General features: G+C 32.5%; 2 protein-coding genes across 4 annotated transcripts; both read right to left on the bottom strand.

The window, feature by feature from the left end:
* Positions 1–2,397: 2,397 nt before the first annotated feature.
* On the bottom strand, positions 2,398–6,011 carry LOC114266415 (octanoyltransferase). Of its 2 annotated transcripts, none has more exons than XM_028207301.2 (6): positions 5,645–6,011; positions 5,374–5,430; positions 4,793–4,862; positions 4,215–4,255; positions 2,853–2,912; positions 2,398–2,726 (listed from the first exon to the last, which is right to left on the bottom strand). In XM_028207301.2, exons 1-6 carry the CDS (start codon positions 5,708–5,710, stop codon positions 2,658–2,660), a joined length of 363 nt encoding a protein of 120 aa, XP_028063102.2. In that variant the 5' UTR covers positions 5,711–6,011; the 3' UTR covers positions 2,398–2,657. The 2 variants fall into 2 exon arrangements, with proteins under 2 accessions (XP_028063102.2, XP_028063103.2); XM_028207302.2 differs by having other exon boundaries at positions 4,793–4,847; positions 5,645–5,956.
* A 1,095-nt stretch (positions 6,012–7,106) lies between these two features.
* On the bottom strand, positions 7,107–11,155 carry LOC114266413 (tubulin beta-6 chain). Of its 2 annotated transcripts, XM_028207298.2 has the most exons (4): positions 11,023–11,155; positions 10,283–10,682; positions 9,223–9,492; positions 7,107–8,102 (listed from the first exon to the last, which is right to left on the bottom strand). In XM_028207298.2, exons 2-4 carry the CDS (start codon positions 10,674–10,676, stop codon positions 7,420–7,422), a joined length of 1,347 nt encoding a protein of 448 aa, XP_028063099.1. In that variant the 5' UTR covers positions 10,677–10,682; positions 11,023–11,155; the 3' UTR covers positions 7,107–7,419. The 2 variants fall into 2 exon arrangements, with proteins under 2 accessions (XP_028063099.1, XP_082755996.1); XM_082899870.1 differs by lacking the exon at positions 11,023–11,155 and having other exon boundaries at positions 10,283–10,857.
* Between the last annotated feature and the right edge of the window lie 849 nt (positions 11,156–12,004).

Below are 12,004 nucleotides of genomic sequence, written 5' to 3' on the forward strand. Positions count from 1 at the left end.
TTTTGCTGGTCTTGTTTCTTCTTTGCACTGTGCTCACAATGCTTGGTTGAGTTTTCAAAAGTTATTTATTTTTAAAATTATAAATTAATTGGATAAATATAAACACACACACACAAAATATATATATATATATATATATATTTAATTTTTTAAAATTATTTCTCCCCTGAAAAGAGGAAACCATATGCATTTACATTTTAATCAAATTAGTTTTTAGGAAGTTTTCAAAAAATAGAAGATATTTTTAAGAGCGAATTACATTAACCGTCCCTGTAGTTTGGAGCTCGTGTTATTTTAATTCTTAACTTTTTAATTGTGACACATTTGATCCTGAATTTTAAATCTTGTTTCAAATAAAACAATTGAAGTTACAATTGCTCAATTTCAAGGGCAAAGTTGTCAATATGATAAAATATAAACTAATTTGACAAAAATAAATGTCAAAAAAATATTTTTGAATTTTTAAAAATTATTTCTATCTACCAAAGATAAAATTATGTAAGATTGAAAAATCCTTCACACATTTATTTATTTATTTATTCACCAAATTATTTATTTATTATGTGTTTGAATGATGATCATGTAATAAGTGGTTGTTAGGTTTTTAATATGTAATTGATATATTAAATATATGAAATATTTTTAGTTTTGAATTTTTTTATTTAATGGATTGGTTTAATAATGATTTCAAAATTGTCGCCATATTTAACTTTTGAAAAAATAAAAACTAATTTAATGAAAATAAAAACAATCACCCATTATGTGATCATCATCTAAACACATAATAAAAATTAATTGAAAATTTAGCCAAAACCCATCTATTGGACCCTTGTTTAGTGAAAATGACAGCCCAATTTATTTTGTTTCATAAACCCCTTAAAGAGAAAATACATAATTGAGTAAGAAACAAAGTAAAATATATATTTTTTTTCTTAGACAGTATTGCTAGAGTAACATGTTACTGTTAAACAAACTAACATGTTACTGTTATTATTTACATCAATTTCGATAGAAATAAATTTTTTTTAAAAAGAATTTCATAGTCAACACGGATTTTATTTGATAGGTTTTGATGAGAGAATTTTAAAAATACTAATTTTATTAAAAATCAACATCTATATCAAAAGTTATATTATTTTAAAATTCAATATTTTGATAACAATGGTATGTGTTGGATTTTTCAAGAAAAACTTTTGTGCTTGTCTTAATGCATTAAAGTTTTATTATAAGGAAGTTTTGACCAAATCTCTCAAAATTAATTTGGTAAAATAAATAAATGTGTAAAAGGTTTATCAATTTTATATAATTTTATTTTTGGTGAGTAGAAATAATTTTTAAAAATTCAAAAATATTTTTTTGACATTTATTTTTGTTAAATTACTTTATATTTTATCAAATTGATGACTTTGTTCTTGAAATTAGGTAATGATATATTCAATTATCCTTAATTAAAACAATATTCAAAATTCAAGATTAAATATGTTACAATTGAAAAGTCAGAGATCAAACTGATACAAGTCTCAAACTATAAAAACTAACGATAATTCGCCATATTTTTAAAAAAATTTAAATCATTTAAAAACCATATGCATTTTCTTTTTAATCAATTTAGAAAGTTTTCAGAAACTAGATTCTCAAAAATAATATTAAATGGAGACGTGGATATCATTACTCTAGTTATATTGCGAATGTACGTATAGGTCACTTCTTAACTCAGAATTTTAGTTTTTTTTTTTTTATTTTGTTGTGAGGTGGATTAAGTAGGACAACAACATGTTCGACTTTTCTCCATAAGCTCGAATATTTTGTTTAGACTTCAATGTAATGTAAACAAGATAAACAAGATATGATATATGCAAATTTTCAATCAAATTCAAAAAAATTAAATTATCACAATTGTTCAACGCGTTTCCATAAGCTCCAACCTTAAACCCCCCTCTAAAAGTTAAGAGGTACAACCACTTTAACTGCCCTCAATTTCATTTTAAATTCAAAGGAACTCGTCTAAACTATTTCTGGTTGAAATTTGGATAAATTTGAAGTGGGAAAAAATACCTTGGCCATATGCAAGCATATTTGAAGATTTTTCAAAAACATTTGCATTTTCAAATTTGGCCAAAATTGCCTCAAATAAATTAGAAAACAAAAATAAAATGTTGCACTTCTATTGTTTTCCTAAATTCAGCAACAATGGCCATTTTTTCGGGAAGCCTTAGTGGAAGGAGAACGCTACAACAGTCCAAGGCCCCTTTGTCCTTATATTCTAAATCACTCGGTCATTAAATCATGTAAAAATTTAGTGACACGAAAATCCCCTCTAATTAACATCCCAACATGGGCAGGCAAGCAAGGTAATATTTTAAAAACAGTTTAATTCGACTCACAAACAGATATCAATAAACATAAACATAATATATATATATATATATAGAGAGATTTTAAAATGAAGAAGAAGAGAGAAAATTCATCAACGTTACATGTGCTAAGCAAAAGTAAAGAGCAAGAAGCCATTTAGTCATCTCAACCAACAATTTGCAACATGAACTGCTTCAATTCGAACTACAATATCTCTCTCACTCTCTCTCTCTCTCTCTCTCTCTCTCCAAGTAAAACATCCACCAGAAACAGAATAACAAGAAAATTCAGGAGGCAAGAAACTATTCTCCATAACTTTTAGGTGAGCTCAAAAAACTCCTGGCAGCATCTAAACTCATTTCTTCATACACCTACATGAGTCATTATTTTATATAGATAAATAATAACAAATAAAAAAAAGTCCAATCAGGAAAGTAAAATAATAGCATTTAATGGAGGACAAATTTTATGATTCTTAGATACTAGAATATGCATACAAGTTTCTTGTGAATGGTTCGAAAAGCCTTGCAAAATTGTTCTGCTTTTGCTGCACCCACCTGTAACATGTGCACCAAAAGTTAGTTGTTATGCCCATTTTGTGTTAATATTTTCTTTTGCTATTTTCTGACAAGACCTCAATTAAGAGCATGCCCAACCTCGGATTTTATTATTGTATTTGGACACCTGGCTAATGCCAGCCCAATATCAAATAACCTCACATCCACTATAAGTAAACTTTGGGGAATATGAGCTTGCCACATGAATGAATCCCCAAAAATCCCTTCTGTCAGATCTCTATCCCTTGTTAGCTTAATAAGATAAAACTTTTACAAACTTCATATTAATAATAGCATAAGCTAAAATGGCAACTAACGTAGGGCTAGGCCATGAGCAGGCCCAAGCATGATCTGAACTTAGGTTTGGGATTAATGTGAAACAAAGTGTAGCACAATTTGCAAGACGACATGTCATTGTGCCATTTAATGCTTGTACTTTTTCCCAGAAGACATGTTCCGCTAAATCAAAGACCAAAATGCACTATCACTTCTCAACCCATGCCCTTTTCGGTTGTCTTCTTATTCATGTTACACCTTAGTTTTACCACATCCCCACCATCAAATTTATTGGTCTTAGATGCAGATGAGCAAATCATCCCAAATCAAGCATTCTTTCATTATGTTAAAAACCACCCACTCAAAATGGTTTCATTTCTACTTTTATAGTTGTCTCAACAGTCCTCCATCTCAAATTCCCCTCCTTAAACAGGATCAACTTGTGAAAATGTTTTCTGACTACCTAACATGATATCAAATAGAATAACCTGTCATGTAGATAAATTAAATAAAAAAAAGACCCAACTAAAAGGGTGTTTCGTATAGATGCTATATCTATATGGGCAGTGTCTATTCACTCTCATTACGAATAATCAACCCATATATCGAAAACAATCATTATAATTTAGCTACGTTGGTTGATTGTCTTATTTGATATTCATTATGAATATTAAATATGCTATTACGATTTTTTGAGTAAAAATATCTCCAAGGAGATGAAAAACATGAAATGGAAACTCTAACTAGAAAATTGAAGCAATAATAGTATCATCGAAAAATTATATGCTAGTTCTCCTGAGATAAGAATGCAAATTTCATATAGAATGCTTATGTTCCACACTAAAAGTATAATGAAATGTGGTTGTCAAGGAGGGTTAACTTCAAAGCAAAAAAAAAAGATTATCCTATTAAGCTGAATCCTATTTATAATTTCCATGCACACAGTGATCACACATTAAAATTAATTACTGTGCTGTGAGTATATTTATTATGTTCGTAAAGTATGACCACCACAAGCATTCTTACCTTCTTTTCTGCAGCCATCTTTAATTTTGCCCAAAATGAATCTGTAAGGACACATCCCATGTAAACATGTTTATTTTGATTTCAACATCAACTATGCTTATATAAGAAACGTATGCAAGCAACATGGAATTGTGAAATGCCACAAATTACACATGAAATGAATGTCACACAGATGGAGAGAGAGAGAGAGAGAGAGAGAGAGAAATTAATGGGCTAAAGTAAATACATAAGAAAACAAGATCAGAGATCATTTTGCAAAAAAAAAAAAAAAAATCGTAAATAACTAAAAACATGTTTTCATATAGTGCGATCATTTTGCAAAAAAAAAGAAAAGAAAAGAAAACATGTGAATATACAAGTAAAAGAATCTCTCTTCCACAAATTCAAGAAAGTTCTTAAAAAACTAAAAAGATATATCAAACAGTCATTTTGCAAAAAAGAGGGTTTATGGATCAAACTCACTCAATTAACAAAGTAATCAAATTAATCATTTCATACGTAAAATGAAATTATTACAAAATAAAGATCTAGCTAGCAGGGGCCTAAATGACTTGAAATTTTAGAGAAGAGCATGATACCATGTTCAATTTCTTGAATTGCGATTTCCTTTTCATCTGACCCATCCCATGCATCCTGCCATTCCTTTTGCTGTTATATGACAAGGTTGTATATTAAATACAAATGTAACCATTGTTGTCAAATCATGATTCAAATCATGAATGTTTTGCTAAAATAGTGAATCGCAAGATTCATTTTATTTAATACGATATATAACTCTATATATTTATGTACATTTAAAAATATATAATGTTTAAAATAAAATAAATTATCCATATGACTAAATTATATATGTATATATATAAAATCACATATATCAATATAACTAATTAATCTCTTCTATACATCTTCATAGTTTGATGGAAAACAACCTTATTTCATGCATTACGTAAACAAAAAATAGAAATAGAATTGAATCCTACGATTCACTCATTTTTGGATTCAAGAGAACAATTCGAACCGTATTTTGTTGAAACTCGTATCAAATTATATGAATCAAATCGGGTGATTCTAACAGCCATGAATGTAACAGCTAGCACTGAAATGAGACCAAATAAAATAAAATAAAATAAAGTAGTAAAGAAAGTTGTGAAGAAGATACCTCCTCATTCGGTGGAGGTTGAACAGTCGATTGTCGCGTTGATGATTCTGAATCAGCCTAAAATTGTAGTAAAAGAGAAGTTGGTATTAATTAATTATTGAACAAGTTCCTTTCCAGTGAATTCCCAAATAATCAACAAAAGTTGAGAAAGATTCTCTACATCTTCGTTTGATTTCAAAATTTTTGACATTTCTAATCTCAACAAGTAAATCATATTTAAATGCTTCCAAATACTATAATACTCAAAATCATGGCGGTAGTTAGGGTTTACATGATAATCGCGGGGACGAACGACTGGGAAGAGATTGAGAATGCGTTGAAATTCAAGCTCATCCATTTGGCTACTTTCTACTACTACTACTACCACTACTGCTACTACTACTACGACTTTGTGTATCAATCGAACCTCCTCTTCTCCTCCTGTAAATTAATCTGTAGTACTATGATTTGCGAATCGCTTCTCTCTCTCTCCCTCTCTCTCTCTCTCTCTCTATATGTGATGATATGATCCTGAGTGAGAAGTGGTTTGAAGAACAGTGTACGAATGAGGAAAAGACGAGGAAAAAAAGGGTCTCGAATTTTCGAAACCTAATGACGGACCGTCGTTACCTATCTAACAAATGATAAATTACATATACATCTTAAAATTTAATTAAAATACGAGTCGTTTTATTAAAATACGAGTCGTTTTATGTTATTTTGAAAATTATATTTTATTTTTAAAATTTTTAATTTTATAATAATTTTTTTTATTAATAAATTATTAAGTTAATTAATAATTTTTCATGATGTTAAAAATATATTTCAATTAATAATTTAAATAATTTTATTATTATATAAGAGAACAATTATGAATTTCGTTTTTTTAATTAATTCTGTTAAATAAAAAATTTTATAAAGAGATATTTATAATTTTTCAAACCACATGAGATAATTTATATTTTAAGCAAATCTCAACAAGTGTATTTATAATTTACCCTCTAAAAAATAATAATAATGGACCGTAATAATAATGGACCGTCATTCACTGGTCAAACCGGCCCAACTGAACCGCCCGGTTTCAATAATTACTAAACAGTTATAATTTTATTTTTTTTCAGTGCAACATTCTTCTTGCATAAAAATTTTAAATTGGGGTTTGATGATTCAAGTCTGAAATTCAAAACAATATTCAACTCTCATTTGGCAACTAATTTTTTAATTTAAAAATTAATCTTAATTTTAAATATAGGAGTAAATTTCTGTATCCATAAATTTATGTTCAGTTCTTAGCGTATAAAATTCATCGTGAATTTAATTTGTCTCTTGTCGGTAAAATATTGGAGATATTGTTGAGACTATCACATATTTCACATCAATGATTTGAATTATTTATTTGATTAAATATGTAGATTATTTATAGAAATAAAATAAAATTATTTTGATAAATATATTCACATGTTTTGTTAATATTTGTTTGCAAAAGACTATAAAGATAATTTTGTAACCAAAAAAAAAACTTTGACAAAATTATAAATTATAATTATTAAATTTATATTTTATTTTTATGAATTACACATCATCAAACGCAATGAATTATTCAAATAACACTCATATTAAGACCCCCACAAAAGGCAACGCCACTCCAAATATCTCAATTATTAGAGAATATCATTCTATCCCTTTATCTATAAATCCGATAAGTCAATCCAGATTTGTCCCTTCCATTCTCTCCACCAGATTGCAAATTCAAGTTTCAGAACAAGCCATCAACAGAGGTGATGATAGATTGAGAAAAAGTGGTAAAAAAAGTAAATAAATTCCGGATTTCATACAAAAATATAACTTCATACCCAGATAGATAACATGCTAGATTTTACTGTAGAAATCAACCGACACGACAAGAAGACTTCAAACAGAAACAACAATACTAGACAACCCACCTCTCCAACCTACAAAGATCATGTTACCATACAAGTAGAAAGACAATGGCCATTTATTGGATATGTATATACCACTAAAAAGGGTAATGTCCCACATTAACCATTCATCCTCGGATGATCATGATCACATCTCTTGCAAACCCTCCTCCTCATCCTCGTACTCGAGTTCCTCATCATCATCAGCCATTGCATCCTGATATTGCTGATACTCCGATACAAGGTCATTCATGTTGCTCTCAGCCTCAGTGAACTCCATTTCGTCCATGCCTTCACCAGTGTACCAATGCAAGAAAGCTTTCCTCCTAAACATTGCTGTGAACTGCTCGCTCACTCGTCTGAACATCTCTTGAATGGAAGTTGAGTTCCCAATGAAGGTTGATGCCATGGAAAGACCCCACGGAGGAATGTCGCAAACGCTTGATTTCACATTATTTGGAATCCACTCGACGAAGTAAGAGGAATTCTTGTTTTGAACATTAATCATTTGCTCATCCACTTCCTTTGTGCTCATCTTGCCCCTGAACATGGCTGATGCAGTGAGGTAGCGGCCATGACGAGGGTCGGCAGCACACATCATGTTCTTTGCATCCCACATCTGTTGAGTGAGCTCAGGGACAGTAAGTGCCCGGTATTGCTGGGACCCACGTGAAGTTAGAGGAGCAAAGCCAACCATGAAGAAGTGAAGGCGAGGGAACGGGATGAGGTTCACTGCAAGCTTTCGAAGGTCAGAGTTAAGCTGACCAGGGAACCTGAGGCAGCATGTAACCCCACTCATGGTTGCAGAGATCAGATGGTTCAGGTCACCAACTGTCGAACAGAGCAAAAAATGTCAGCACTACTAGGGTAATTCTATTTACACAAAAAAAATTCTTATTACACTCTGTACAAATCTTTCTTCCTAATGTACAAGCGTTACAATGCATATTGTGAGTGTAATGAGAAATATAAGGCGTGTTATAAAAGGTTCCCTATACAAAATACATCCATGCAAAATGAAATGGCAAAAAACCCCCAAGGAGAGGAACAATTAAAAGCAGCTGAGATCAACAGACACTAATAAAAAATGTATAATGAGTTAATAATAAACAAAATATTAATACATATAAACAAGTATAAACAACAGGGTCCTCTTTTGCACAGTACGAAAAACAAAGTATGACCATCTTATGAGAGTGTCCCTACACGCCTGAAGAGACTGCTGTTAAGGGTGTGACAGAACAGAAATGTGGCCCTACGATAAGATCAGCAAAATAAATACCCAAGTAATAGGATCTGTTAAGTCATTAATAATATATGTATTGTATTATTAATTATCTAAACATAAGATTTTCTTTAGGAAGAAAATATTGCAACAATGTGGAGGAGAAACTTTCAGCTAATGGTAAAAAAGATGAATTAGGTTGATCTCATATTGATATTCCCAAAAAAATAAATGCTGGTATATGTTGGTTTCATGGAGAAACTTAGCGTTCTACTTATGGGTCCCCATACTATTTTGCAACCTTGGCATCCGGCAAGACATGTGACTCTGACAACTTGATGATAGCAGCTCGCCAAACCTATAAATGTCAATATCTACCAATATTCACATTTGTCAACAACTTGAACCACACTTTCATTTCCAGTTCAACAAGGCATTCGTATCTTACTATATCATTAATGATTCATTTGCATAGTGGGCCAAAAACATATATACAACTTGCAACCGACAAGTCTAATGCTATTAACGAATTATTATAGCAAGAATACACTGCTCTTATCTGAACCATAAACACTAATAGTGCATTCAGAACACAAATGCTATTCAAGTGCATAATACAATACAAGCCATGTAAGCAAACCAATAAAGCCTTTCAAGTTTCAACTGAAAAATATAAAATAAAAATGCTCACATCTATTCTTAAATTTCAAAGGGCACAACACTTACAGCTTGGAGTAGTTAATTTGAGGGTCCTGAAACAGATGTCATACAAGGCCTCGTTGTCCAGCACCATGCACTCATCTGCATTCTCTACAAGCTGATGAACAGAAAGGGTTGCATTATATGGCTCAACCACGGTATCTGAAACCTTTGGTGATGGGAACACAGAGAAAGTGAGCATCATACGGTCAGGGTATTCTTCCCTGATCTTTGAAATCAGTAAAGTCCCCATCCCAGAACCAGTTCCTCCCCCCAGTGAGTGGCAGACTTGAAAACCTATTTAAAGGCATAATGGAATAAAACAAGTTAAAGAAATCCAAAAATATTTGCTGATGTAACAAAACTAGAATAAATATGTTTCAGCTATTCAAACAAACAATAGTCTGCATTTTCACTTTTAAGGAAAATATTCATAAATAAAGATAATAGTGACAAACATTTACTAGTATAAATGACATCATATTTTCCATTTCCATTGGAGATGTGAACTTTGGGGGTTGATATGCATTTATTTTCATAGATACGGCACAAATTTGCCACATCACTAAAAGCTTGATTGGCAACACATTTTTCTGCATCACCAAAAGTAGATTTGCAGTGTCACAAATTCTTCAACTAGATCTCTTTACTTTTTCATGCAAAACAGAGAGGATCTAGATCCTACTCAAACAGATGGATCCAGATCTTCTCCATTTCATAGGTGGAATAGAGCGAAAGATCCACAGTAGCAAATCTTTAATTTCAATTGAAATTTGTTAATCTAATGAAGTTGTAATTATAGACAGCCAATTTCCAATTTTGAAGATTTTTTGTAATCTTATGAAATGGAGAGGATCAAATCCCCTTTAAGATCACCAACAATATGGATTCCTAATGATCAATAAACCCCCGCAAACACAAATGATAATATATATTTTCGGAGTTTAGAGACACAACAGAACAAAAGTTTAAATGGAAATCAACTTTTCCACTTTTTAGTTACCAAATATATAACATATAACCACTACAAATACACAAGGCAAAAGAAAACTATGAAATTGTCCAAAATACATAAAATTATATATACCTTGAAGACAGTCACAATTCTCAGCCTCCTTACGCACAACATCAAGAACCGAATCAATGAGTTCTGCTCCTTCGGTGTAGTGACCCTTGGCCCAGTTATTTCCAGCACCAGATTGTCCAAAAACAAAATTATCGGGACGGAAAATCTGACCATAGGGACCAGTCCTCACACTGTCCATAGTACCAGGCTCAAGATCCATAAGCACAGCACGAGGAACGAACCGTCCACACGACGCCTCATTGTAGTACACATTGACGCGCTCCAGCTGCAGATCTGACGTTCCGGTGTATCGGCCAGTCGGATCAATGCCATGTTCTTCGCAGACAACCTCCCAGAACTTCGCTCCGATCTGGTTTCCGCATTGTCCGCCTTGAACATGAAGGATTTCCCTCATTTTCACCTGAAATTAATTCTTAGCACTCAAAATTTAGCAGAAAAAGCCAAAAACTAAGCAAATTTAGACATGTTAGTGTGTTTATGTATCCAATAACTACACAGAAACCCTAACTGATCTCCATCTTCTCCCCTCACAGACCTCTGCAACTAGCCAGAAACCTAATTTATCAGACTCCCTCTCTAAAAACGAGTAACATTGTCGATTTGGTTCCAACATTAGTCATTCATTCCTCTACCGATTAACACTTCATAACTCTCTCTCTCTCTCTCTATAAGTACACTTGCGTATATCATCGGAGATATTGGAGCAATGTGATAACAGATTCCAAGAAATGATAACTTACCGAAGATTCCGGCTATCTGAACTGAGAATGAGAGATCCGGCGAGATCCGGCGATCGAGCAACGTAGAGAAGAAGAGAGGGGAGACCGATGTGAAGAACGAGATGAGACACTGTATATAAAGATCGAGAGGTAGGCGAGCGGATCCTCTAGAGTGAATTCTTTGGAGTGATCTCCTAAAGTAGTTGATCGGACGGCTCATAATAAAACTCACCAAAACGACGTCGTTTTGGTGAGTATTTTGAAAAAAAAAAAATAAAAAAAAAATCAGATTTTTTGAAGATTTTTTCACAGATCAACAATGGCTTCCATTGTTCATCATCATCACAACCCAACAACCCAATCAAACTCTCTTTCAACTCCGTATCACAACAATAACTCTCTCTCAAATCCATTCTCTCCATCACCCTCCTCCCCCACTGGTGAGTATTTTGAAAAAAAAAAAAAAAAAAAATTCAGATTTTTTGAAGTTTTTTTTGCAGATCAACAATGGCAGCGAGGTTCAAGAGGGTGGCGGAGGCGTTTGATGAAGTGGCGTTAGGCTCTGCGAGAGTAGCGGAAGCAAGTACTCACCACCGGAGACGGCGATGGATCTGTCGGATTTGGTGAAGTCGTTTATGGAGAGAGAGAGTGGGGGAGGAGAGAGAGAGAATGAGGAGGGTGATGGAGAGAATGGATTTGAGAGAGAGAGTTAATCTGATTTAGGTTGTTGGGTTGTGATGATGATGAACAATGGAAGCCATTGTTGATCTGTAAAAAAACCTTCAAAAAATCTGATTTTTTTTTTTTTTTTTTCAAAATACTCACCAAAACGACGTCGTTTTGGTGAGTTTTATTCTGAGCCGTTCGATCAACTACTTTAGGAGATCACTCCAGAGAATTCACTCTAGAGGATCCGCTCGCCGAGAGGTAGAGTATGTGTACTATCAGGCTGTGAGATCGTACGGTTAGTATATTTCCCCTCTTTTTTTTTTGGCTTAACTGC

The sequence above is a fragment of the Camellia sinensis genome, chromosome 12 (genome assembly GCF_055761805.1).
Source record: "Camellia sinensis isolate YWXY chromosome 12, ASM5576180v1, whole genome shotgun sequence".
Taxonomy (NCBI): domain Eukaryota; kingdom Viridiplantae; phylum Streptophyta; class Magnoliopsida; order Ericales; family Theaceae; genus Camellia; species Camellia sinensis.

Bases quoted from the DNA above. Each gene is read 5' to 3' on its own strand.
- LOC114266415 (XM_028207301.2), bottom strand. From the start codon at position 5,710: ATGGATGAGCTTGAATTTCAACGCATTCTCAATCTCTTCCCAGTCGTT. The intron at 4,863-5,373 runs GTATCTTCTTCA...GTCATATAACAG, and splicing joins AACCTCCACCGAATGAGGAG to CAAAAGGAATGGCAGGATGC. The intron at 2,913-4,214 runs GTAAGAATGCTT...CACATGTTACAG, and splicing joins AGATGGCTGCAGAAAAGAAG to GTGGGTGCAGCAAAAGCAGA.
- LOC114266413 (XM_028207298.2), bottom strand. From the start codon at position 10,676: ATGAGGGAAATCCTTCATGTTCAAGGCGGACAATGCGGAAACCAGATC. The intron at 9,493-10,282 runs GTATATATAATT...GCCTTTAAATAG, and splicing joins GAATTGTGACTGTCTTCAAG to GTTTTCAAGTCTGCCACTCA. The intron at 8,103-9,222 runs GTAAGTGTTGTG...TCTGTTCGACAG, and splicing joins CAAATTAACTACTCCAAGCT to TTGGTGACCTGAACCATCTG.